This window comes from Echeneis naucrates, chromosome 2, assembly GCF_900963305.1.
Source record: "Echeneis naucrates chromosome 2, fEcheNa1.1, whole genome shotgun sequence".
Taxonomy (NCBI): Eukaryota; Metazoa; Chordata; class Actinopteri; order Carangiformes; family Echeneidae; genus Echeneis; species Echeneis naucrates.
The window spans coordinates 11,991,279-12,018,653 of record NC_042512.1 but is presented as its reverse complement, the minus strand read 5'-3'; the positions used below and the strand labels follow the sequence as shown (position 1 = coordinate 12,018,653).

At 40.9% G+C, this 27,375-nt stretch overlaps 1 protein-coding gene and 1 long non-coding RNA gene across 3 annotated transcripts in view; one reads left to right on the top strand and one right to left on the bottom strand.

Annotated features, from left to right (window-relative positions):
• LOC115051597 (inactive dipeptidyl peptidase 10-like) overlaps positions 1–27,375 on the bottom strand; it is a 51,705-nt gene that overhangs the window by 5,856 nt on the left and 18,474 nt on the right. The window contains exons 2-22 of the mRNA XM_029515054.1: positions 26,746–26,860; positions 26,162–26,257; positions 16,857–16,951; positions 14,222–14,296; positions 11,846–11,898; positions 11,655–11,736; positions 10,212–10,332; positions 8,651–8,805; positions 6,928–7,025; positions 6,718–6,841; positions 6,461–6,499; positions 6,148–6,255; positions 5,901–5,992; positions 5,399–5,446; positions 5,206–5,324; positions 4,582–4,629; positions 2,663–2,761; positions 2,450–2,519; positions 1,210–1,338; positions 1,015–1,080; positions 398–452 (exon numbers count right to left, since the gene is read on the bottom strand). Coding sequence (XP_029370914.1) covers positions 398–452; positions 1,015–1,080; positions 1,210–1,338; positions 2,450–2,519; positions 2,663–2,761; positions 4,582–4,629; positions 5,206–5,324; positions 5,399–5,446; positions 5,901–5,992; positions 6,148–6,255; positions 6,461–6,499; positions 6,718–6,841; positions 6,928–7,025; positions 8,651–8,805; positions 10,212–10,332; positions 11,655–11,736; positions 11,846–11,898; positions 14,222–14,296; positions 16,857–16,951; positions 26,162–26,257; positions 26,746–26,860 — 1,887 coding nt within the window. The remainder of the gene's footprint in view (positions 1–397; positions 453–1,014; positions 1,081–1,209; positions 1,339–2,449; positions 2,520–2,662; positions 2,762–4,581; positions 4,630–5,205; positions 5,325–5,398; positions 5,447–5,900; positions 5,993–6,147; positions 6,256–6,460; positions 6,500–6,717; positions 6,842–6,927; positions 7,026–8,650; positions 8,806–10,211; positions 10,333–11,654; positions 11,737–11,845; positions 11,899–14,221; positions 14,297–16,856; positions 16,952–26,161; positions 26,258–26,745; positions 26,861–27,375) is intronic.
• LOC115051628 (uncharacterized) lies at positions 398–27,375 on the top strand. Of its 2 annotated transcripts, XR_003841304.1 has the most exons (8): positions 398–448; positions 5,214–5,285; positions 10,203–10,358; positions 13,986–14,120; positions 15,212–15,360; positions 15,779–15,867; positions 16,896–16,995; positions 26,737–27,375. It is a non-coding gene; the product is annotated as an uncharacterized LOC115051628 (long non-coding RNA). The 2 variants fall into 2 exon arrangements; XR_003841305.1 differs by lacking the exons at positions 398–448; positions 5,214–5,285; positions 10,203–10,358 and adding an exon at positions 13,560–13,880.

Sequence of the window (27,375 nt, the reverse complement as noted above, 5' to 3'; positions counted from 1 at the left end):
ACACTGCGCAAAGTAAATATCACACTGGACACTGTTTAGTTCTCTGATCCAGGACCCTGCAGAGACAAATGCATATCCATCATCAAGTCCGGTAAATTTCAGTTCAGTAAATTTCTTATTTCAAAGTAAGAGGCACACCTGGGCAGTAATCATGCTGTGTGAGCAGCATCCAGAGTGATAGTAAGCTGGATGAAACAGAAATTCTGACAAAGGTGGATTTTTGCTTTCAACGTGTGTAAAAACACACTGTCCAAGTTCACATCAGTATGAATGGCCTCATCAATTATTGCATGTGTGCTAATAGCAAGCAAAACTAATTAAGTCTCATATTGCCTTTACAGATTTCTCCAGTGGGCTGACAAATCAGGAAGATTCATTCACAGGACGGTGAACAAACCTCTCCGAAGACTCCAACACGAGTGGAATCGACGAACGGCAGCTTCATCAGGTACCTGAGGAACAGAAAGAGGGGAGAGAGGGACGGTATTTGTAGTTTAAGAAGCCTTAAGTTGGACTCCTTGAGGAAATTTCCACCTTCCCTATACAGACAACAAACAGTGAGGTGGTCAAGCATTAAAGCCTCAGGGAGATACAGACACTTCTGTGATCCAGTGACTGATCATGTGAGAAGGGGCTACAGGGATAAGAAATAAGAAAGCACCTTAACACCAAATCCGTGTCACCGACTACATTTTAAATTTTTTAAAAATCAATAGAAGGATCAGATTGTTTTAATGCCATCACGTCAAGTGGCGACAAAACAATTCTATATAGTTTCCTCCAATACATGAGAATACACAATTTTTATGTTCTTCTGAAGATTTAATTCAGAATAGAAATCAGCAGTGAGCGAAGATTAATAAAAAATTTACCATTTTGTTGATTGAGAAAATAAAAATTTTGTGTTCAAAATGGACACACGTCAGAGATAAACCCTGATGCTGAGACACATAGTTAACTTGGACAGAAGTTAATGATACTTGAAGGCAGCGGGGGAAGGCATGCGTTACGTACTCAAGAGCCGCAATCTGGTCCTCTGTGTCCACTGTGCCAAGCCTCAGATGGACCTGCTGTAAAATCCTGAAAGGTGAGAAGAGTAAGTACAGGGCCTTTGATGCCTGAGAGGATCATCTTAGATCTCAAGTGTAGTAAAGTCTAATCTGGAAAGAACTTCTGAAAGTAGCAAAGCATTAGTGGATAGTATGTTACCTCTGACCCCTGAACCCGGACCCTCTGCCGTCGAGTCTTGCCACAATGACCTGCTCGGATCCGGCTAGGACCCAGTCCCAGTCCAAGCTGAACTCTTCCGTCACCTTCTGCTCTCCTGGAGAACTGCCACTATCAACAATCATCGAAGTATCCACTTATTTTTATTATCATCTGCTAAACTACACTTCCAGTTTTATTGTATATATTTTGTCTCTTTGATTTAAAGGTCCAATATTTTTCGCTTTGGTGTTTTATCTGAGATGTACTTCTGGTTTTAAGAACCAAAAACCATCTCAGTGTAATTTTACATCCTCCCTCAGGCTTCTCTCAGGCGCTTTAGTAATTAAAGGTCAGTGAGCCAATCAGAAGAGTGGATCTGATCCCCTCCTCTGATAGGTTTTCTGAGCGATCAAATAAAAAAATTGCTGATTAAAATAGCTGATAACTCGCTAAACATGTTATATCATATTTTAGATCAGACTATTTGTCTGTGTAGCTCTCTTTCTCCTGTTATTGTTGTCATTTCTCCTTTCTGGGTATGTTGAAGGTCGTGGCTATGATTGTGCGCCTCGGTCAGCCAGAGGTTGTGCATTATATTCAGGTAACTGTGCAGTTCTAGAAGGCTTTCAACTCAAACTGTGTGTAATGATGCTGCCACTCCAATATGTTAGAGCAATTAAACAGAAAATATGGGCAAACGTATGTGGACGCCCCCACGTTACATCCACATGTAACCTGCCCCCACTTTTCCCCAGATAGCCACAGCCATTGGATTGCAGAGGTAGTTCTTGGTGGGCTGAACTCTGTGTGTATTTTTTCAGCATTAGCATTACGAACCTTCCTTGTCATCCAAACTTCGCATACAGTGCACAGACACTCCCGCACAGATATGTACTTTAATATAAACAGCTAAGATGATAAAGTATAGATTTGACTCTTTAACGTCCAATAATAAAGAAAGGTCTGGCATGATCTGCATGTAAAAAGGATTGTAGGACTTTAAAACTGTAGTTATGGTGTGAAATTTGAAACAGAATTTGCATTTTCTAATCTAACATCCCTTTAAGTTTCATTTATTTACACAAAAGATATGTAAAATGTGTTTGACAGCCTGCAGGTACAGAGGGATAAAGCATTTCACTTTCCGCTGGCCTTAATGAATTTGGCCTTTGAAGCTTGCAGTGCTGCACCAAGTGTAGATGAAAAAAATGTAAATGTAATCAAAGTAGAGTGCGCTTACACAATAAGGAGAAGGCCATAGATGTAGGACTCAGAGAAGTCAGGAGGATAGATGAGCTTCAGAGGCAGCTCTGTGAGAGGAGAGACACAAAACACACAAAAAGGACAGATAGCTGTAAACACATACAACACTCATGCCGCTCGCCCTTAAAGAAGCACAATTATCTGGTGAAGATCCCACACAGCACAGCTGGTAAGGGCAGAGGGGTTGTACCAAAGTTGTCATTAGTGATGATCCGGATATCAGCCTGAACGGTCCTTTTAGTCTCCAGCGCAGACCGCAGGGGGAGATTGTTCTCCAAGATGAAATAGGCTGTAGAAAGAAGAAGTCACCTTAATTTTTCGCAGTGACAGGAACAGCTTTTTTACTAGCCTTAAACGAATCTTCTTTGTCGACTTAAAAAAAGGCAATCAAACAGGGACTGCTTCTCAAAAGTACAGGAAACACAAATATTTGTAAGAAGATGTTAATTGCCTCGGTTGTCTTTCCATCTGCTTTCCGAATGATCACCCATCACTATTAAAATCTCTTTTCCAGTCCATTACATCATTCTTAATATCTTCCCAGCACCATCATAGATGTGCAGAAAGGGAAGCAAAGGGAAGGAAAACGAAAACCTGCAGTCCATCATTTTGCAAACCTTTTCCCCTTTAAATGTAGAGCCTTGCAGTCTTGGAAAAAAAAATCCCAGTTGTCACTCTTAAATTCGGGCAGAAACGCATGTTAATTTAAAAATGCTTTCTGTTGATGCATTAAAAGCCATCCTGGTTATCTCCTAATGAATAAAAAGTAATATTGAAACTTTTTATTGGCAAGGTGAAATCTATTTGGCCTTGTTGCTATGGCAGCATTTTTTTTTTAATCTTTTAATTGCATATTTACATTTAGCTCATCTACAAAGCAACAACGCCCCGTGAAATTCTCCAATTTCAGTTCTTTGTAGTTTATAATTTTCTCATAATTTCGAGCTGCATTTGTAGCAGAGCTTTGCATAATGGACATTATACATACATGTTTCAGAACACAAGTTTTTTTTTTGGGGATTAGTCACCTGATGTTTGGCTTTGGATCCTCGATCTGGATGTTCAGATTTTCATTTCAGCTTGAACATTATATTTTCTTGAATTTTGCAGTAACCTCCCCTGAGTGTCTGGTGGGGGTAGTGTTAGAGTCTTACCTTTTGTCTTTGTCGTGCTCCACACCCTCATATATGGTCTTGTTTGTCAGTCTCTGTCTTTCTTTCTAACTTAATGGTTTACCTGTTTTTCTGTTCCTGGATTATTATTTTTTATTTGTTTATTTATTTATCTTTTTTTTTGGGGGGGGGGGGGGGGGGGATTGTTACTCTTTTTCTGAGTTTCTGTTATAAAACACCTTTTTTCCATCCTGTTCCCTTAGCTGTCTGTCCTCTGGATCCTGTTTCCCTGCCCAACCAGAACAATTTGTATGAATTAACATGAGAAAAAGAATTATATCCACACCGGCGGACACTGCAGGGGGAGGTCATTTTGTGCTTTACATCCAAATCTATAGCTACATAATGTAAACATTTGGAAACAAAAACCCACGTGTCCTGCCACAGCACTAAAAGCAAAATCACACAGAAATAAAGACAATCCAGACAATAGCTGATCTTAAATATTCGCTCCTGCATCTTGAAGCCTAAGCAGCGCAGGGCCCTTGTTGCAGTTTTATTTTATAACCACCAATCCGCACAGAAGACAGCTTTCCAATGCACGCCCCATTAAAATAACTCTGTTCAATAGTTTAGCTTCTTGCTTGTAGCTCAGCATTACTGAGCCTGTCTGTAAATGCCACATTAAATATTTGATCAAATGAATTTCATTCTTTCTTTTTTTTTTACATATTTTCAGCTGTAATTTCCCTCCTAACGGGTCTCAGCTGGAGCCCTGACCGTTATCTACTTCAGAGAAAAGCGGTGGCCATTCAACGTGTTAAGAAACATCTTATAATGTTAATTACTAGCCAGTGTAGCACAGCATCAAATCTAACATCAGCCTTGTGTTCAGCTGACATACTGAAACGAGATTGCTGCTATTTTCTGTTCTGAGAGAAAAAAAGCTCCAATAACCCATTATTTCATATCTTAGACGCAACAAAAGACGACTCACAGTCAAGGCTGTCAAAGCTGAGGAGCAGCAGAGCAGGAACTCCAGGGCCTACAATGGAAACAGAGATTTCCCGATGATTTCAGCACTTTCAGATTTCAGATTTATATTGGTTGGGTTATTTGTGGAAAACACAAGGCCATCAATAAAAGCAGGAAGAGGGGAAGAGGGCCAGTGTGAAAACTGACAGCTGAGAGTCAGCATTCAGTTTCTGAGAAGCAGCTTTTCAGTTTTACACTCACGGCTTTGTGTTACATTTGTATGTTCTTTAAAAAAAAAAAAAAAAAAAAGCCTTTTTATGTGTTGTGTTGCAGACTTTGATGTGTATTGTTGTCACAGTGTTTTTAAAATATACAAGCTCTACGATGCCCTCCTGTGGATAGTCAGCCCTAGATGGTGAGTTTTTATCATCACAACTGGAACGAGACAAATAGTATTGTGCAACATATTGTCATTTGCATTAATTAGTTTGTGCGACATATAAAGGAATGTGGATGAAGTAGCCACTTGAGCCAAAGTGACGATAATCCTGCTCAAATATCCAAGTCAGGTCTTTTAAGACTGAAGGGACTTGTTTTTTATTGAGAGTTGATTGTTAAATCTTGTGCTTTTTCCTCTCTCTCTGACCTTTACAGTGCAGGATGGCGTTCTGCGAATCGGGGCTGGCGTCAGCGTCGAAAAACGTGCACTCCTCCTTCAGCCCACAGGTGAGACATTTCCGTAAAAACAACCCAAGGGTTGACACACTGTCAGAGGAAGGAGACAAAGTGTTAACTGCACGCACAAACACACGCACAAAAACAGGAGATTTTAGTCTTACCTGTATAAGTGTCTCTGTTGTGCAGACTCCTCTGTGCTCAGGAAGTATCTGTGTGAGGAAGTAGGACACATGAATCATGAATCATGGGTCATGGGTCCATTTTCCAGCTGCATAGCATCCAAACGTAAAGTCTGATGCTACACAAAAGCTCGATACGTTTTCTCTCCCTGTAAAGAACAGGCCACAATGAGCAGCACTGATGGAATATTCACCGGAAATGTTTTTCCATCGTCTGCTTGTCATGGCAGCGCAGAGCCACAATTGTCAGTTTTCAAAAAATACTATAATTACACACTGTCAACAATGAGTCATAAGACAGTTTGCAATCAAATGAAGAATCATGTCTGCAAAAGCTTGGCTTAAACATGAAACCCATGGCGAAAACTAAGTATATTAGCAAGAAACATAAAATAATAGCAATAATATAATAGCATATATCAGAAGTAGCATTCTCACTTTGTGTGCTTTATTTTACTTTTTTTTTTTTTTTTTAAAGGCTTACACAGTGTGGTTGTTTTCATCGTAGGCTATGATTTTTGTCACCTCCCAGTTTCCTGATGTCAGGTGGCGAACTTCATCATGGTCACTTCGCAGCTGAAAGAGAATCAATCCTGTTTATGACTAATTCAGGCTAGGCTTTAAGAGGCAAAGTGGGGCGTCGGTGTCTTATCACAAGGACATTTTCTGCAATAGTATAATTGGAATCAGAGACGGGACGAAGGGACGAAGGAGGATGGGTGAGGAGTCACCTTCCTGCTGAACATTGTGATGTGGTGGAAGTCTCCCTGACCTCCCTGTTTCAAAGGCAGAGTGAGGAAAAACCTGCTCCTATCCTTGGAGAACAGTGGCTCCTGCGTCTGTAAGAAAATACACACTTCAGGGGTCACACAATTAATGCATGAATAAGTCTGCCCCAGTAACGGTTGTGAGGATGATACAATATGGAGCTTGAGACCCACGGTGTGAAGGCAAGATTGTTTTATATGAGTGCTGGTGTGAAGCAGAAAATAGCAGCTTTTTTTTTTTTTTTTTGTTGAATACTGTTATGAGAAAGATATTTACCTGTCTGGAAAGCCATGTCTCTGAGGAGTCCTCATGTCTCTGAAACAGAAGTGGGGGGGAAAAAAAAAAAGAAATCTACTTCTCAGCATGGTAATATGTCTCTGTTAAAGCACACTGAAGCACAGCAGAGACTTTAAAGACATGTTGCTCTTCTGCCTCAGTTTCATTTAGACGGTTTTGTTGCAATTTCCATGTTGAACCTCCATGGCAACAGAGGCAGTAACTGGTTTTCCAAACCCAATCCCCAAAACACCCACCTGAAGACAGACTCCTAAAGTGGCGTCACACACTGTAAGCAGTGAGACGTTCTGAGGCCGGTTGAGCCACCGCACAACAAGGTGGCTATTACTGATCCACTTCACCATGGTGACATAGAAATCTCTGCAGGGGGTGTGCAGAGAAGAAAGTCAAACTGAGGAAAATGTGTACAGTTGCTGTGTGTGTGTGTGTGTGTGTGCACATTTTACTTGTGTCTGAGCTGATCTGGCGGCTGCACTTCCTGAGTGTGTGATATGCCAAACAGATTGACCACCGACAACTTGACTACAGGGTTTGTCTGACCAGCCTGAGGATGTGAAAGCAGATGCAGAATAATTAAGACAACATTTTTAACTAACTTATTTTCTATCAAATATTATCTCTTCAATAAATTATCAGTAAATGTTACATGTCTTTCTGCTTATGTTTCTTCCCAGCTATTAAAAGGTTAAGTTTACCGTTACTTAACTGGAATTAAGTATTTGGAAGTAAACCAACTGAACACAGTTTCTTAAAATTTTATGGGAGACAGGGTGGGAAATATATGCAGATTACTGACCCTTTAAGTAAAGAATTAAAGAGAAAGAAATAGATGTGCTTATCATGATGGAGAGCAGTAACTCTTGCCAAACTGCATATCTATAAAAACTAAACTTTCTGCCTTTTTTTTAAAACTGACTTTTAATTATTGGCACAACCTTTGCATGGATGCCAAAATTCTGTTAGTTTTAACTTTTTCAAGTCAATTCTTTTCTTTTTTTTCTTTGATGGTAAAAAAAAAAAAAAATGAAGAATTTATCCCACAGTGACGCCAATATATCTGGGTTAAAACCAGCTGGTTCTCTGTCTTAAAATGAGCTCGTCATGGAAACGCAGTGTGAGCCATGAGAATATTTTGGCTGACTTAAGATTGCAGTGAATACACCCGACCCAACCTCCATTAGTGAACATGATAATCCACAGCGTTCCAGGCTGTGTAACGCATGCTCCGCTCTCTGCTGAGTGCTGCTGAAATTAATGACCTCCAGCATATTTCAGGTACCAGATCAAGTGCATATTTGGTTTTGATAGATATAGATATATATATATATATATATATATATATATATCTTATCTTATATACACGCTCATTCTGCAGAAATGCAGAAAAATGAAAATTGGCTGTCTAAATGTCATTTTTCTTCATCCCATGACATGGTTAACTGGCCCAGGTCACACTCCTGTCTACTTGTCTTTATTTAGTTTCGTGTGAATTTGCTTCAGACAAATTTAAAGCACCATTTAAACTGAGGAAATGATGTCCAGTACTCACAATGATTATAAAAAAAAATAAAAAAAAAGGCATAATCAAAAGTTTTGTAGGAAATGACTCACAAAAATCTTCCTGTTGCTTCTTTATATTCCTTTCCTGTTTCCTATTCAAGTATAACCTTCAATTGAGTTAATACCTATTTTTAATACCTCTGAGAAATTTTGGGCCTGGCCAGAAGAGAGAGATGAAGAGCAGTGACCATAGTTACCATTTTTTTTTTTATTTATACTCTTTGTTGGCTTGTAGCCGGCAGTGACAGACACAGTGAGTTTTTGTGCTAATGCCAACTCTGGCTCTATTACTGACAATTTCAATTTAACCCCCCTCCCCTCAAGTTCACAGGATTGATTCTTGGCTGTCTGCATCTGTTTTTAAAGATCCAGGTCAAGGTCACACTCGTCATGGTGATTAGTTCTTTCATCATGTGTATGTGTTCTACAAAGCACACTAGTCATGCACCTTTCATTGGATGGGGGTCTTTCCTCTGTATTTGAAACTCCGGACTTTGGATGTGTGTGAATGTCTAATGCCTCTCAGGTCTATTCACCCACTATAAATAGACTGAAATCAATAATGGGACATGTAAGGGCAATCTCCCACAAACCAGCATCCAGGCTTACCATAGGATATGGGTACTGTAGTCCCCGGGGGTAGGTGCTGCCGGTGAACTGGGGCAGAGCCATGTTGGGCACCAAGGTGTCGTCGATGGTGAGAAAAGCCAGTCGCTCTCCGTCCGGCGACCACCAGTGAGCCAAGTGTGACTGCAGAATCTCTTCTGAGAAGGAAAGTGAGACCATTTCCTGACTAAATACTTTGTTTTTCTTCCTTCTCCGCTTCTTCAAAGCTCAGAGTGGCTGCAGCGCAGGCTCTCCATTTCTATAATATGTACTCTCCTATGTTATGTTAAATTGGGTAAAAACAGATCAGTTTATAAGAAGTCATTTGCTCTTATCTTTACTGAACTCCCACTGTAAACAGAACAATTATCCGGCTCTTTCTTTGACTGTGAACATCGACAACCAAGTCAAAAAGAAAAGAAATATGCGACTAGCAGCGAGTAAACAATCAGAAATTATTCTGTAATGTTACCCATCTGCCCTGTTCTGCAGTAGCTGCTCAAAACACTCAAAACTGTGCATTATTGTAAATTGTGCAGTGGCTTAATGGAATATAGAAGTGGGTTATAGATTTTTCATCACCAGAAAGTCTGCTCTGCTGCATTTCTTTGAAGGCTTTCAGCAAATGAGCTGATTTTTAAACAGGAAACTGTATCCTCCAATTTTGCCTTTCTTTGTGTTATTTTGAGAAATCTCAAAATTTCCTTGAATGAGATCCAAAAATGTCCAATGAGGACTCTCAGTGCACTGCTTCACATGAAGTCCCAGCACTTACTGAATAGGAGCAGCACTCAGCAGTCCCTTACTTGTAAGTGGCTTTGGATAACAGCATCAAAAATGATGTCGTATAATTTAGAAATTACGCTTTAGGAGTACATGAAAAATATGTCTCTCTCAAAAGTTTCATGATACATCTAAATGTGTGCATGAAGAGCAGAGGCCAAAGGTGCGTCCTGCACGGCTCTGACCTGCAGTTATAAGCGAGCGTTTCAGTATTTTGCCTGGGGAAGAAATGATTTTATTTTGTGAAAATGGTGCGCCGGTTTTCTGGCCTGTAGCCAGAACTTCAGCGATATGGTCCTGAATCCAAACTCTGACTTAATTGAAACACATGAGAATCAGCCCTGAGGCGCAGTTTATGGCCAAACTAACAGTTCAGTGGTGCCTTGAGAAAATGGTTCTGCATGCTAACATGCTAACAACGGCCGGGTCGCCACCAAATGTAGCGAAAATGTCAATGAGTGCCCCCCCCCACCACCTCAGTCATTGTGATAAACAGCTGGTGTTGTTAAACTGTTGCAGAAGAAGAACGTGCGTGAATACGATTTGGAAAGGAACACAGCCCCAACCCTAGAAATTACACACAGCATTAATTTTATTCTACTTCTGCTCATTTACAAATCCCTCCATGGCTTGGCCCTTCCACACAAAAAATGTACTATGAATTAGAACATGATGAGGGTTGTTTCAAGGCTGCTTCATGCTTCAACTTTTCCACGTCAAACATGAGTAAAAAAATAATCATCTCAGTATTTTCTGTGTTTCCACTTGACAGATCCTGTACCTTCATACAACCAGTCAGCGAGTCCATTGAAGATGACTCCCTCCATCCCAGAGGAGGTGATTCTCAGGGAGATACTCCTCACATCTGCCTGGTAGTAGATGTTATTCTCAAAGATGTAGATCTGGAAAGGAAGAAGAGAGGACCAAGGTATTAATTGCAAACTCACACACTTGAATGAGCCTGTGTTTTTGAATTTCACTCACTTAATTTAATTTCATTTTTGCTGCTGTTTCTCTCCTCGTCTCTAACTTCAAACTGCTCTCTGATTAGATTCTACAGTTTTATATTCAGCCCTGTGGTTTATCTGATCATGCACCAAGCGTGTGCCTTTTTTCTCTCTCGTCCATCACTGTTTTGAACATTTGCATTTGCAAAATCGAACAGGATCAGGTCAACATGCCCTGCATGTTCAATATCCTGAGTCCACCTGAATTCATTTTTCTCCTGCAATGGACTGCATGATAGTCACACAGCAGCATCCATTTCCAATTTATGCTACATCCATAATTTAGGGATCAGCTCTGTTGTTCTGGTGCGAGCTGACAGACGTCCTGTAAACGCTGCAGACTGCAAATAAAACAGACTGGATAAACACTGATTGTGGGAAGAGAATGGAGGATCACACTAATCGGTGATCAAATCATCATTCAGATTGGCTTGCTTCACCACTGTAGGTGCATGTTTAGTCACCAGCAATATACATTTGTGTGCAACACAAACAGGTTTTCTCACTGACTCATTGGCTGGATTATAACCACATTGTTCAATGCCCAACCCTTTATTTAAAAACATTCAAGCAGAAAGATGTGGTTCAGGAAAAATCTATAAGTTGTTCTTGGTGAATTTTTTACATATATTCCGTCTGTCCATCAAAACATACTGCTTCTCCATTCAGGGTCATGTGGGGGCGGGGTGTAGCACCACTGTAGCACCATGTTGCGCTATCTCCATCTTATTTCCTGTAATTTTTTCCTAATGCTTCTATTATTTACTTATTGCTCATTGTATCAAGTAATTTGCAGAATTTATCCATTTTAAAATGATGGATTTTTTTTTTCTTCCCCCCACCAAAAAGTCAGATCTTGAAATTATTTGTAAAAGAATCTGTAAATAAGTAAAATAAGATCTGTAAAATAAGATTCCACACATGGCTTATTCTCAACCCAGCTCACAGGTGTCCTGCGGGGGGGAGGGGTGGGGGGTCTCTCACTCGTGAATAGGAGGAACCCTGAATGTAGTGTTATGTCGTTGGAATTGCGTTTGTGGTTTCAGGGACATACTGAAACAGAATAACAGACATCTATACTGCTTCGTTCACATCCACAACACATCAGATCCCTGTGTTGAGATGAGGCAGCTTGAATGAATCAAAATCGTGTGGAGAAGGAGAGGAAATAATAATCTATACAAAGATGGATCATATACACGTGCACTCAGCCTCACCAGCTGCTGTCCTTGTCGTCCCCACGCTGCGTGTTGGAGCACTGCGTTCTGCACCTCAGGAGGGTTTAGTTCCCAAACTTCCCTGATAAACACACAACCAGGTATAGATCAACGATCACCGTCTGTTTCTACCTCAAGCACTCATCAGAGATGGGAATGGGAAAACAGCTGGTAAAGGTGGATCTGCTTACCTTGTGTAAATGTTGTACACGATATAGGAGGCCGTGTAGGAGTATCTGTACATCTGCAAAAGGAGCACAAACCATCACACAATACAAACACTGTTCCCTGATTCCTCATGCCAATGGCAGCCTCAACAGCAGCTAGAGATCCGGATGATGAAACAAAGCCAGTGAAGCAGCTAATAACGAACAACAGCAACAGGGAAATGACAAAGACAGATAGAGGAAATGGAAAGAGGGTTCAGGTAAACAGAGGGCAATCAACTGCTTCATTGAAGGACTGTAATGATAACTGAAAAGTCCTATAAATTTATAGATCGTATTTATATGTGGTTTGTTGTAATTGCTGTGTCACGATAATTTCAACAGGCAATGCAGTGGTTTACAATGAGTTGGCATTTATATTAAGCAGAAGTTTGAAAACTAAGTTTGCCTCTAATGTCTAAATGTCAAAATTATGTTTTTATTGACTTAGCACTCCATAGCACTTGAGCATTAAACTTTCATAATGTGAAAGTACTTACTTATTAAAGAAAAGAAGGTCAATACAGCAGCAGATATCTCCCAATATTCTGTCACTTTTTGGACTGGACAATAGGGTTGTACGTGAATATGTAGAGAATTCGGGCACTTGATGTTCCATTTAATCGTCTCGACACTGCAGCAATTTTGTTTTCATTCATGAACCACCGCAGTCATCTTAGAGCCTGTCTGCTAAAACATGATGACCTCAGGTTTCCATCACGCCTGTCAGTGGGTGGTCTGATCTGGTGGAACAGGTTTTTGGATGTTACTTTGTCGCATCCCAGGAACCCAAACCTGGTTCAAGCTAAGTCCAATCCTTCATGGAAACAATACCTCTGAATGGCAGTGGCCGCATTCAGCAGGATAATGCTCCCAGAGCAACAACCAGTTATTGGTTGACTTGGTTTCGAATTCCCCAGAACTCAATCCAATCCAGCATCTGTGCGATGTGCTTAACAAACAAGTCTGCTGCTGACGTCTGTTATGGTGGCCACCTCTTTTACAGTCCAATAAAGCATCCAATCCAATCCAAGCATCCAATCATTTGTAATCAACTAGACGATCATCAAATCATCGTTCTGAATCTATGTGAGCTTAAAGTTTTATAAGGATTTCTCTTCCAAAGAAAGATGACGACTCTAATCCTGCAAATCTCATTGTAGTCCCGCAGAAAATAGCTTTATAGTTATAAAAAGACATCTGATTCCACAATTGATAGTATCATTATGCCATATGTTTGCTGAGTTAAATATTTAAAGTCGTGTATTTTTACGGATGCACCATCCTTTCAGGCTTACTGTTTACTGACGGAATTGGTATTGCTACCTTTAATTTAAAAATGGAAAGTGAGGATCTATTGCTTGAGCTGTTCTTTTTTTTCCCCCCATCGCCCAGGTGACCTGTGCTTCGTGCATCCTGCACAGCTGATTTTCCCTTCACACATGGCGGCGCACTAGCTGAAAGAAATTCAATTGAGAGTAGCTAAAAATCACAGCATGTGGTGTTACTTGTACCACTGAGGATTTCATGTTTCCCTGGCAATGATTAAAATGGGAGAGCAGTCAATTCAGTCTTAATGTTCGGCCGAGAAATGGAGTGAAATGTTCAGATAGTGAAGCTTCATATGCACAGAGAGGTATTTCTAGAGGTGCATACTTGACCCCCTCCATCTCTCTCTTTTGCAGGAACACACTATCAGACACAAAAATGTCTTCCTCTAGTTTCTCAGCTGCTCTTGTGTTTCCAAGCTGGAGCCAGGATCCATCTGTTTGGAAACAAATCTAAAAATCAATGGAAAAAACCTTGACTGAGGAGAGAAGAAAGCCTTGTGGCAGATGACTGAATGTTTACACAAAGAAAGATACACTATGTGCACTGAGAAACACAAGGGTGCACAAGCAGCACAAAAGAAAAACAGAAACACAATTGGTAAATCCACTCCTGTTCAGTGCAGGTGATACAATTTGTTTTTCTGAGAGAAGCTGAGTGTTAGAGTTTAATTTGAAGACCCACAAAGCAGGTAAGTTCCTATCAGTGAACAAGAGAGCGAAGAGTTTCAATCAAAAATAAATCGCAAAACGGACGAACGGGATCACAGCTTGAATGTGTGTGTTTCTGTGTTCAGATGACTGGCTGACAGCACCTTTGGGTGTCGCACCGGAGCACAATGTAAATGACAGCCTGCCACGAAGTAAACAAGCGAGAGGAGAGAAGATGAACAGGCAACGCTGAGGATGATTCACAGCTCCAGTCGCAGCCCGTGAGTTTGTGAGAAGACAAATCGAAAAAATGCCAACGGTCCTGTTGTTGTGTTTTATGCATGACTGTGATTTATTATGTTAAATTAAAAATGAAACTAACCTGTTTGACATCGTAAGCGAAGAGTGCATACTTCAGATCTGCGGAGAGTGAGAACTTTGCCACCTTGAAAGCCACCTAACAAAAAAAAACAAAACACCAAACAGTTATACACATGACAACAAACACACTTACATGTTGACAATACTTAACTTGAAATTCTAGAAAGAGAAGTAAAGAGAAGTAAGATGAGTAAATAAATCTAGTCATTATAGTCTAAAGATCTTCTTGGCTCGTGTCAAAGGTCTCAGTCTACAGATAAATGTTCACAAACTGTATGCAGAAACTGAGCCTTAAAACCAGTCATCAGGATTTCTAGCTACAAGCCCTGCCCCTCATGTACCCACAATCCAACATTTACCAACTCGAAAAACAGTTAACTAAGTCGATGTCTCGAGAGTTCCAGAGAGAAGCCTGAAAGAGGAAATGTAATTTGGTTTGGATTTGGGTTCTTAAAACCAGAAATATATGTTGAAAGTATTGGACCTTTATACTCTCATATTAATGTTGGCTATTTTAGAAAATACCAAAGCTTAATAATTTTATTTGACATTTAACAGTAAAAATGTAAAGTAACATTTTGCCACTTCAACTGCAAACGCAAAACATGAGGGGAAAAATAACAGATCAGGCTGTGATTGCATTTTTTGGGAGCTAACATTGGTCATGCTGTTATTTCGTCCTTCCATCCATGACAAAAAAAAATCAAAATAAAAATACAGCAGGCAAAAACTAATCTTAACAACTAAAGGCCATAAAATCCTGAGGGAGTCAGAGTGGTGATGACATGACCGGGAAAGGATGCAGTGAACCGATATGTAACAAATATTTCAAAGATGTCCACAGTCGCTACCCTTTAAATCATAAAAATTATACCTTTTACAATTCATGGTCAATTTTGTGATTGTGGTTTCTTTTATTGCCTGAGGTTGTGTTATGTTCAGTGTCACTGCAGCTTCTCTTTTTTCTTTTTTTTTTTTTTTCCATTTTCAGAAGGGGTCAATCCAGTGGCCTCCTGATTCCGAGGCAGCCTCTGCCACATTTGATTTTGCTTGGCGAGTTAGCACAGCGCCCGAAATCGTCACTGAATCGTTAAGAGTGGGAAGGCGAGAAGGGTCCAAAAGATACGCTTTACAGAGAAGGTGAGACAGTCACACCTTGGTGATTTCTGTCGCAGGTCACAACAGGATTATAATAATGCAATTAGAAGACAACAAAATTTGTCCTGCATTTGCTCTAATGTGGCATTGCTGGGTGGATTCGACTGAAAGAGCATTTAAAGCATAATCAGATGACAAAATGTCATGCTCCTGGAAGTGTGTAAATTGCTAATCTGACAGAGGCAGTGCGAAACGGCTCAATGACAAATCTGACCATTCGGTGAAAAGGTATTCCACATTGCTCCACGCAGTGGGATGAGGTGAGCTGATGTGGCCAGGCTCACAGTAAAGACGAACGAGCACAAAGGTGGAGGAGGATATTATCATACTGTGACTCTGCAGTTACCACAGAAATGAGCCGCTGCCGGCAGCTCTGACATGATTATTTAATTTCTTGCAGCCTCTGGAGGTCGAGCCACAGCCACAGGACGATAGGAAAGCACATCTCTGTCTTTGTTATGGATTCATGTGGAGAACTCCAGCAGTACGGTAAGGTGACCCATGTCCCATATACAGTACACTACACCATACCTGTAACTCATGTCTTCAATGGAAGTCCCAAATTATATTTTTAATGTGTACACCAAGATGTGGCCAGCCTAATGAGCTAAAATTCAAGTTTTTCGACAGCATCAGTTTCAGATCAGATTTGATGGATATGAGTCTTGTGAGGTCACGGATAATAGCGATGGACAATGATTAGGTAGCTAAAAGTATTGCAGAGAGTGGAACACTTAACACTCTGCTAGAGATTTGTTTGTATGGTATTGCCATTTTCTTCACGGAACACAGTTTGAAAATCCCATTTCTCTCGATGAAAACATCTGTTCTGAACATAGCTTTTAATGTCCTGGGCGGTGAACAGTCAGAGGACAATTTCCAGTGTGGGGGAAAAACTGAAACCAACAGAGAGGGAGCAGAGGCTGATAAAGTTAGCGAAGAACCTGGAAAAGTCACACAAGGAAATTGAGATGTACAAAAATTCTATGGTTCCTATGCTTCCTGCCAACAAGCAGGAAGTGGCTGAAAAGACATTTTCCTTTCCTCTCTTTAAAAAAAAAAAAAGAAAAAAAAAAAAAAAAGGAATATCCTGCTTTTGATTTTGTTGTCCATGTAAACGGCTTAAAGCTGCATCGGTGACCCATGTCCTATACAGTATTACTGTTCATACTGTGTCATATATATGACACAGCTAGCCAAGCACTGTTTCCACGAGCCAGCAATCTGAGCAACAATGCAACAAAAACGGGGCAAGAACACAGCTTACAATGTAAACCTCTGCATTACAGCAAACCGCATCACAGTCGATCATCAAGTGTGAACATAATCATTAAAGATTGACCTAAGAATGACAAAATGATTACTAGGGCCGATTTATTTAACAGCCTCTGTATAGAAATGATCGTGGACAAAGCTTCTTGATCACTGTAAGGGAAGTAATCTGTCAATAAATAGCTAATAAAAAAAAAAAAACTTACAAATGTGCTGTTACTCAGAAGGACTTCTGTCTCATTCAGGGCGAAGTTGAACTTGATGACGTGACCGTCTTGGTTCCTGTACACCACCTCTGAATCTGGGAGAGAGAGAGAGAGAAAAAAGAAGGACCATTGACAGATGGTAAGAACAGCCTGCAGCTGCTGTAACAGAAAGAGCCACTAAAACAAACGACAAGCTGTCAAAAAAAGGGATCTGACCCCAATGACAGCAGAGGTCGAGTTACTGTAAGTGACTTCGCTCAGGAGTAGCCATATCATGCTTCTGACACATTTGCTTTTCTGGTCTTTGATGTAAAAAGGAAACAGGCTATATTCTGCCTGCTTTTCATATGAAAGCGCTAAATACGGATCCCCAAGGGATTAAACCTGCAACATACAATCATATCTCAATTATTGCGTCAGGTTGTGGCGCTGCATTTTCACTTGAGAGTTGCCTGATAGTGTGATCATTCCCGAGACGTGACATGAAATCCAATCAAATCAATCTGGATTGGTCATGTACCCATTTAGCCAAAGTGAAGTGCTACACTGCTATGATCCAAAGCAGCATGTCTTGGGAAATTATAAACAAGACGGTTGAATAAATGTTGGCAATTGGGAGGTCCGTGTGATCCTAGCAGCATTCGTGCTCTCAAACTGTCAGGCTGAAATCAATTAGTCTCATTGGAATTGATGCAATGTGCAGATTCGCCTGCTGAGGTGAAGCACGTTTGCAAAGCACTTTCACTCGGCGTTAAACTCCGAGGGCTTTGACATGCTAATTTGTGCCATTGACCAAAAAGCAAACTGCTCTGACAGTACCGACCCTCAACGTAATGAGGCGAAACAGGGGTGCATCGACGCTGCTCTGTCTATTAGTTGCAGAATCGGTGTGCTCTTCACAGTGTAAACTGTTCTATAGAAGACACACAGAAGCTGATGGTCTGACGGCAGCCTCTTTAGAGGAAGCCCGTTGACATGTCTCACTGTGATTTATCTCCAAACAGGTGAGCTGGTCTGACAGCGGCACGCAACGACTGAGCCATGTTAACAGCGAGTCCATCTAACATTTATTCATTGTCTGTTGTTGTTGTTGTTAAAATTGTCCAAAAGCACCAATTGACATGTGAAGGAGTAACAAGGAGTGTGGAGTTTATTCCTGATTTAAATATCTGCTCAACATTAACAGCAGCAATTGCAACAGCGATGAGCCGTTACAGTCTGAAGGCGCGCCTCCATGTAGATCAGATCAGACCGCAGGGACATGCACACAGCCTGTATTCAAAAACTGAGCTGTAAGGACAGCAGTCAGGACTGCTCCCAGCACCTCTGGCCCCTCACTTTTCTAAACGTTTATAAATCTGATTCACATTTATTCACTCACACAGACTACAGTTGTTACTAGAGCTCCAGAATAAAGCGCGAAAAAGGAGATGCCAAACCACCCTGCCAAAAAAAAAAAAAAAAAATAGATATACAGATGCGTGTTATTATCAGAGAAAAATGTGAGCAGAATGTGTACATTTAATAATGACACATGGAGGAGAAGTCAGATATTTTATTATGAATGTTACTCCTGTCAGGGTTCCACCCCCATCCCTGTTTCCATTCCATTCAGAATGTGACATTTCAGTAGTCGGAGGCAACATTTGTGATTGACCCAAATACACAAATAGCAATGCCACCGAGCACATCACCAAGCACACACACTCACGCCTTTCCTGGATATCTCGTATCATACTCCGGCCACAGCTGCACCTTCCAGACCTGCTGCTGCCACATTAATTCACCTTACGGGTGAGATGTGAAATGTTGCAGCAGATACTGTGGCAAACAAAAGCCGTGTCACCTGCAGGAACTACAATGACCTCATGCCTCAGACATCTGCTGGAATTGTACCAATTCACATTTGAAAATTCATTCTTTCTCTTATCTCTGAAAAGGAATTATTAATCTTTTAATGAATGTTTTTGGGTGTATTTCCTGGCATTTTATCGTCCAAAGGATTCACTAATCAAAACTCAACCTTCAAATCATCTGAATAGTTCATTGCTTAAATTGCCCTCATTGTAATACTGTTATACACATATACATAAATAGAATGCATCAATTTTAATACTCCCTTTTTGTTCACATGGTTATGTCCAATCTAATCTGCATTTTATATTGTCTGTGATTGTTTACAGTAGATTATGCTGCAAAAGCTGCCTCAGTTGTGGGTATATATTTCACATAAGTAGCAAAGCATCTGGTGCTGGAGAGGGGAAAATTAGTTGTGAGGAGAAATAGATTTTGGTGCAAGTCAGCCTCCCCGTTTCAGTTTCTTCTAACCACCCTCCTCATGCTGAACCAGGGGCAGCTGTGCCTCAGCTCCCTCTCCCTCCTGATGAATTCCTGCAACTCATTTGGAGAGCATTTGTGGCTGATTATAGGCGGAGGCAATCACTCACTGCTGCACGATGAGAGACAGCTCTCAGCCTGAATGCGGTTTAATAAAAATGGAGGGGGGGGAGGAAAAACTTGCGCTGTTTGAGGCTGATAGTTAAGTTCATGTGGCAAGTGCATCGAATTTAAATAAAAAAATAATCCTAATCAAATGATGTTTTTGTTTTTTTTTTTTTTTTTAAGTGATTGTTGCTGCACAAAATGAGGGGATGTTTTCCATTGCTGTTCCAGACTGCTAGTTCTCTTGAGAGTGTTTGATTTTTGAACAGTTTCCAAACTTCACTGGCTCTATGCTAAGTCCATGCAGTCTGAAGGTAGACGCGTAATGTTTTCGGCCCTTATGTCAGCTTGGAGATTCTTTGTTTCCTTGTTGAATTTCATATGGAAAATAATAAGAACTCACAATCTTGTCTTTTTAGACGGTGCAACTTTACTTTGCAGCAACAGTCGTGGACCAAAACCTGCAGTTCCTTTTTTTTTGACCATGAGTCTGTCTTTGTTTTTGTCCATTTGACCTCATCATTCATACCGTATCTCCCAACCTTATGGCCGCAGGCTGGGTTTCAGCAAATCTCTGCAAGCATTGTGTCCTAGCCACACGATTTCCATATTTTGTATCATATGATAAATAATACATGATTCAGTTGTAGCCTTTTGTTTGTACAAACTTCATCAGCCCGGCCGTAACACACTCTTGACTGTACTCGCACACACATACACACGCTACCACTTTCTCTTATGTAAGTCCCCGGATGCTTTCTTTATCCGTGGGTTAATCTGATGTAAACAAGCTCTACATTACATTAGCCATACGTTAAGAGCGCACATCAACAGAGAGACCATGAATAATTCACTCACATACAGTTCAGCAGTGTCACTATAAATACGCAGCATATAGGGATGTCAAATTAGAGGCAATGAAATGGCCTCCACATAAGGGCAGTTATGGGTTTCCTTTTGCAATCTGTGAGCCGTAATGATGATGATACAAGGAAATAATTTATATGCAGTGGGAGCAGTGTGGAGGGCTGTTGGCAATAGAGTATTTTGGATTCTGACTAACAAAGCTGTTTCCATACAGGCAGCCTGCTGAGACTAGATAGACAGTATTTGTTTTTGGTTTGTTATCATTCTGAAGTTCCTCTCTGTTGTATCACCGTGGTTTTTCTGCCCCACGTCCTGCGATCACGCGGCGCTGAGCACCTTTGATGGCTGACACGGTGTTATCTTTGGCTTCGTTTTGTCTTGTTGTCTTCCTCTTAGAATCAACATGAGCCCAAAATTACAGTTTCTTAATAACCCAAAGATTTGACGAGGCAACAGGACGATTTAAGTGATGTAAAATTAGAAAAATGTCCGCACAACAGCCATAATCTGGTTTTCCTGTCACATTGGAAAACCCATCCCGTCGCTACAGCATTATATATATATATATGTATATGTTTTAAAAAATCCTTTCAGTTTTGTGAAGTCTTAAAATCTTGAATATTGAATAACAGCTAATGTGTTTGTGGCGTACGAATATATAAAAGGCTGAAACGAAGGAAATAGGCTGAAGTGGAAATTCTGGAAATTGGACTGGACGTGTTGGAAGAGGAGAAGGTTCATAGGGCTGAAGAGAGCAGAAAACTCGTCCTGCTCTGAGATGAGGATTGATTTCATGACCTCTCCATGCTGCGTTCATGTTCCGCGGCCGGGCTGGCAGACATGGGGAATTTTTATTGCGAAAACTTGACTAACTGAAAACAACATAGAAAGAAATTGTGACAGTTAAACATAGGAAACAATGTATGTATATAATAATTATAGAGGGTGAGACTTTCAGGGTGTGTGTGTGTGTGTGTGTGTGTGTGTGCGCGTTACTGATCAATTGTATACAGTTGATTAGCTGAGATGATGTTAACAATAACAACACCAACTACAATAAGATAATGGTCCTTAGCATTGTAATTATGAAAATAGCAGAATGTTATCTAATCAAACATTTGGGTGTGCACAAATACACATAGATATTGTGTTGTAAATTTGTGTTGCCCATCGAGCTGCCAGTCATGCAGGCTCTCATCTTTCTCTTGACAGCTGGATGCGAGCTTGATGAAATGATTTATTTGCATTCATCCTTGTGTGTTTGCTTGGCAGGAAGCAGATTTGGGCACTAATGTGTCTGATTGTTTTGCTCTGGTGTTCTGATGGAGTCGAGATGAAATATTATCTCGGATGTTGTTCAGTTCTTGTTGAGCTTGCCGCCGAACTCATGCAGCTGCACCCCCACGTTTAGATTTTTTTCTGATTATTTATATTTTGTTTGTAAGTGTTTGTACATGATTTTATCATCCTCAGGGTGCACAGGGCTCATCATGAATTTTATTGCTTCCTCCTTTGTCTCACTCAATTTATCAACAGTCTGGGGTTTCTGGAACTACCATAGCCAGAGATCTGATCTAAGTGTCCCTCATGTTATTAAATTAAGGTGAGCAGCCATTGAAGCCTGACTTGGATGTTAGAGGAGTGAAACGGAAATGAGTTGAGGGAGCTGTCAAGGAAGCAATTTCCATTACAGACATGTTTGAATTACACCCACTACACCTGCAGGAGGCTCAGCAGTAAACTCAAGCCAGGGCCTCAGATTTCATCACATGCAGCCGACACCAGATTTACTGCACAACAGCACGTCAGACGGTGATTTCCCAACTTTGTCATGATTCTCAAGCAAGCAGTTAACGTGACATCTGACCCTCTTGGGATTAAAGTTTCAGTACTATGATGCAAAAAAAAAAAAAAAAACCCACAACAACTTACCTCTTGCTCATTCAGGTGATGTAACGCCAGCTTTGTCGCACTTGGGCTAACAGCCACAGCAACATTACAGTTAATCTATCACATTATTGCTGCTCTGACTTCACTGATCCTCAGAGCTCGTACAGAAACCCCTAATCACGGTCAAGTGTAACATGGTTGTGCACGAAGGAAAATTTTAAGTTTCTAACGAAAAGCCAACACCCCGTCTCCAGTCCATCACATGGCAGAAACAACCAGACACGCTCGTGGGCAATTTATTCACCCCTGAATGTTCATGTCTTTGGAGGGTTGGAAGCAGACAAGCTGCACACAGAAAGGCCCCAGGCTAGGCGTTCAAACCAAGAACCTTCTTGCTGTGAGGCAACAGATGAAACCGCTACCCCACCATGCCGTCCGATTGTTAAAATTAATGACTTTACACCAGACTTCACGCCACCTGGGGATACAACATTTGCTGTGTAGTAAATTTCATGAGCTCATCTGTGACTGAAATTTCTCGTGTTCTGTTAGATTGCAAGATAAACCGTTGCGCCTGCGTGGCTTCTATTTCCGAGCTCCTTGCCTCGGATATTAGCTATCAGCTGGCTCCTGATGACATCAATATGTCTTTTCCCATCTATTTCACACAGGGATCAAACCGCAACATCATGTGACAAAAACGCATCTCGAAGAAAATGTGAATCTGGATTGAATAATTTTTTGAGCCAGTGCTTTTATGCGAATATCGGGACTTTCTGTCTAAATTTAAACATCTGGTGGCATTGATTTCCCCAGTCAGGCGCTATTAGGAGAAAAGGAAATGCAGTTGTGCAGTTGTACATTTTCATCTGGTAGTTGTAGAAAACGTGAGACTCAGAGCGCTGAGTTGGTGGGCCTGGAGCTTACAGAACCAGGTGACAATGCTTGATGTGCTCACAACCACAAGCTGTTCCTTTCATATAGGAGTGATCACGTGATCACTTTTATTCCAACACTGTCAGTTTACTGGCTGATTGGAAACCCGAACTGGTAGAGCCGAACTGAATTGAAATACATATACAGAGATACTTCTATATAGATATATGTTTGTGTGTTTGAGTCCATAATGAGAAGCCACAGGACGAACATGATAAATCATTACTATCATCTCCCTGTGGAAGGGAAGGACACGGCAGGCGTTTCATCTGTGCTTCAAATCTAGACTAGGAAAGCCATCTCTCACTGTGTCTGCTCTCCCTCCACTTCTGTCCTTGTCTCTCTCTTCCCCTCCATTATTCTGTCTGTCACTTCCGGCACATCTCCAGTAAGGTGTTATGGAGATATTTAGTCATCTATGTGCCTGAATTTACCATTGAAACAATAATTTAGCTGTCAGGCTGCCAGAAAAGCACTGTGATTTTCTCTCTTTTTACACCCCCCCCCCCCTTTTTTTTTTTAGCTCTTCAGGCGATAGCTGCTGTTTACGTTCTCCCTCATCCTGCTTCAGCTCTGCCATACTACTGTTGTTGAAACGGTCTGAAACCACTGAACGTGGTGGATGGATGGTGCTTGGTCACAGATTAAGGTTGCGCTGTAACACCTCAAGCGGAGAACATCTGATGTAAGATGGGTAGAAAAATGTGGTGAGGGATTGGCAATTTGACCCAGAGCAAAGATTGGGGAGGAGAAAGGTCAGTGAACTCAAGTAGAGGAATGGGATGGGAAGAGCGCTCTGGTTGGACAGATGTGACTTTACTGCGTTTCACTGCACTTTTGGGGCGCAGATTCTTGCCTTCACATACTTACTGGAAGGACAAAATCGGGGTTCAGTGTCCTGCTCAAGGACACACTGACAAAACCCTACAATTAATGGCCAACCCCTCTGTCACCTGAGCAGCAGCTGCAATTAAAAAAAAAAAAAAAAAAAAGACCACTAACAGCTGCATTGGGACTCCAGTTTGCGCTGGATGTAGTTCTATCCAATGGATGTCTGTGTAACTTGCAGCTAAGGTTTGCTTCAAGTTTAGGAAAGACGTGTTTCGTTAATGTGGCAGAATATGGCAGTGGGGACCAATGAGCTAATACATGATTGAGGTCAGACAACTAAAATTTGCTCTTTTTTGTCCAAATCAATGTGAATTTTTTGCTGCTAGAGCATGGATCTGTTCGCACAGCTGAATGAGCTCCAAAAATGTTTTTTGTGTTTTTTTTTTTTTATTTACTTCATTTATTCATTCATCTCCTACCGTTTTTCCCTTTCTGGGTCACGGAGGGTGGGGCTGGGGGGGGGGTTACTAAACACCTTAGACAGGTTGCCAGTCCATCGCGGGGCTCCAGGCCCAGGAACCGAACTTGCAACCTTCTTATGTATTAAATAAACGTTTTGTTGTTTGGTCTTTCTGTTACAACTGATCATCAAGCACCGTGTTGTTACTGTTATCGTGATATTGCTGAAATCTGGCTTATCATAGGGTGGGAGGATATTTGATCCCTAGTCGCTGTAGGCTGTTTTGCTTTTGACTCAGCGCGCCACTGTGAGGCCATCTGTGTTTGGACACACAGGTCAGCAGGGGTCGCTTCAATTAGCTTGTGCGTGCACTGCCAGACGAACAAAGGATGAGGGGCTACGATGTCTTCCAAAACAGAAATGTCTGAGCTTTTTAGTGTTTTTTAGTCCTGTTTTTAGTCCAAGTAATTCACAAAGCATTTGATCACTAAAGGCAGTTCTTAAATCTGAGGCAATCCACCACTCCGGTGTTGAAATGAAATAATAAAGGCTCCAGATTGCGTAGAGGATAATAGTGACATAGGGGAAAAAAAAAAAAAAAAAAAAAGAAACTGCCCCAGAGACGTGAATAAATGGCGACAAATAGCATTTTAGTTTCGAAGCACAAACATTAACATCCTGAAAGGTTTATAAATAATATCAATTCAAACATTTTCCAGTCTTTTGGTGGTTAAAAAAAAACCCAACAAGATTGATGTTAAACATTTTGAGTATAAAAGAAAATCTGTAACTTGAATTCAATTGATTAATCTACAGATGAGGCATTCAATGAATAAGTTGAATATTTAGTATTTCTTTTCTCTTGGTTTGTTGAAGGTTTCTCAGATACATGAAAGAATTGGAACTACTTAAGTAGCTCTTTTACTTGTGACACTGAGACTGAATACATCATGTCTACATCTGAATTGTAGATGTGGTTTTTTTCTTTTCTGTTTAAAATCAAATGAATACTCTCAGCGGTGTACGAAGAATAGACTTAGAAATGATCAGGATTTCACTGTAATTCTCCTGACAGTTTGCAGTTAGGGGCTCCTCTGACGCGAAGACGCTTTTCCAACCTGTGATTCGATGGATTCATGAGCGCATCTGGACAATGCTATTCAGTGAACAACGTCCAGCATAAATTGGTTGATTTTAGTTTTTAACAACATGAGCAAATAACCCATTAAGTCTTCGAGTATGCTGTTTATTTCTTTAAAAAAGTTTGAATAAGGGATTAAATCTCCTATAGAATGTGAGCAGGTTTCCATGTAATGAGAAACCCATTGACTTATCCTGCAGCTGTGAGCCTAATATTTCCCTGAGGAGCTAAACAGAGCTAAAAGAAGAGCGAGAGAGCCACAAACACCACTCCAAATACCCCAAATGTTGTGTGTGGTATGTAAACATAGCATATCATGTAGGAATTAATGAAAGGCTTATTTTCCTTTTTCTTGCCTAAGGTTTCTACTCTCGCAGAGTTCTCACAGAGAACTTTATTAATAAAATAACTGGTCAAACCGCTGGGAACAATAAGGCCCATGGTCGTTTGTTACTTGTATGAAATTACTGACACTAATATCACACTTTGCCAGCACTGCCCAGGTGTGCGGACCAATAAATCTATATAAAGCTGATGGATACAGGTCTAACTGTGCTGATTTCAACAAAAGAGACCCACAATTCTTATCCTGTGTCTGACATCACCAACCTGAACCCTGTATGTGGCCCTCTGGTGAACAGTAATGAATGAAAATTAAAGGAAAGGCGAAGAGATATATATATTTTTTTTTTTTTTTTAATCAGTGATTCATGTCATTTTTGGGGATGTACAACTCACCGCTGATCCACCTGGCCTCTGGGTCATGAACGCTGAACTCGGGTTTGTACAGGTCTGCCACAGTCAGTCTGGATTTGCTGCTGCCGGGAACCTCCACTGGAGGAAGACAACAATCAAACCCAATTTATCGCAGATTTATCTCTGAAGCGCAAAAGGACAAAACAAAGCGATGTTCAGGAGCAAACCCAGGGTCAGTAAAGAGCCTGAGAAGGCATCTTAAGATCTGAGATTTCCTGATTAAAGTCCAACAAGTGGGAGGAGAGAGGCAGAGAAAAACTGCTGCTAAAGAGAGGCTGTGATTACAGGCTGTGATATTTATGTTTACCCACCGCCACACAAACACAGACAAACAACGGGAGAAGTTTACTTTTTGTTATATTTCACTGTAGCATGCAATGATGATGTAATTTAATTTCAAATAATTAAGCAGAATACAAAATATAGGATCCAACCTTAACATAACAATAAATGAATCTTTTGCAGGTCCAAAGCAGGGATTCGTTAAGACGTCAAATTAAGGATTCACTATTTTCTGATTATTTACTGTTCAGTAATCGCCATTTCTTCCTTAACAGCAGACGTACCGGGTGTGAGGACGACCACAGACATGGTGATGAGGGAGCACACCACCACGATCACCAGCAGAGAGATGGCGATGCCCTTCCAGTTCCTCTGCGTGGGGCTGACGTCCACAAACTCCTGCGGACGCACATACGCAGAAGAACGAAAAAGGTGTCAACACTAGAATCAACACAATCATGCTCGGACAACATCATCCACTCTGGCTTCGCACTTTGAGATTTACCCCCTCTGGACACAAGGACCAGTGAGGTCCAGTGCTGATGTTGGGTAAAGATGTGATCTGGTCAAAGGGTCTGCACAGACCAGCCAAGTTCTGCCACATCAAAGTGGAAAAAAGGCTTTTTCATGAACCCAAAAAGCTGGAAAAATGCAATCGGCTTAAACACTATTTAATGCTGTTTCCCTTCACTAAAGTTCAAACACTTGAGGATATATATTATTAACTCTTTTTCACCCAGAGCCTGAAGTGCGTCAGTCTTAACTCGTTTCAGTCAGTTTAATGAAAAGCTACACAGCTGAATGGGTGGATTTCTGTTCAATTGCTTGGATGGCATTACTGCTAGAGGAATATGTTTGTATCTTTAAATGACCCCCCCCCCCCCAAAAAAAAAAAAAAACAAAAAAAAAAAAAA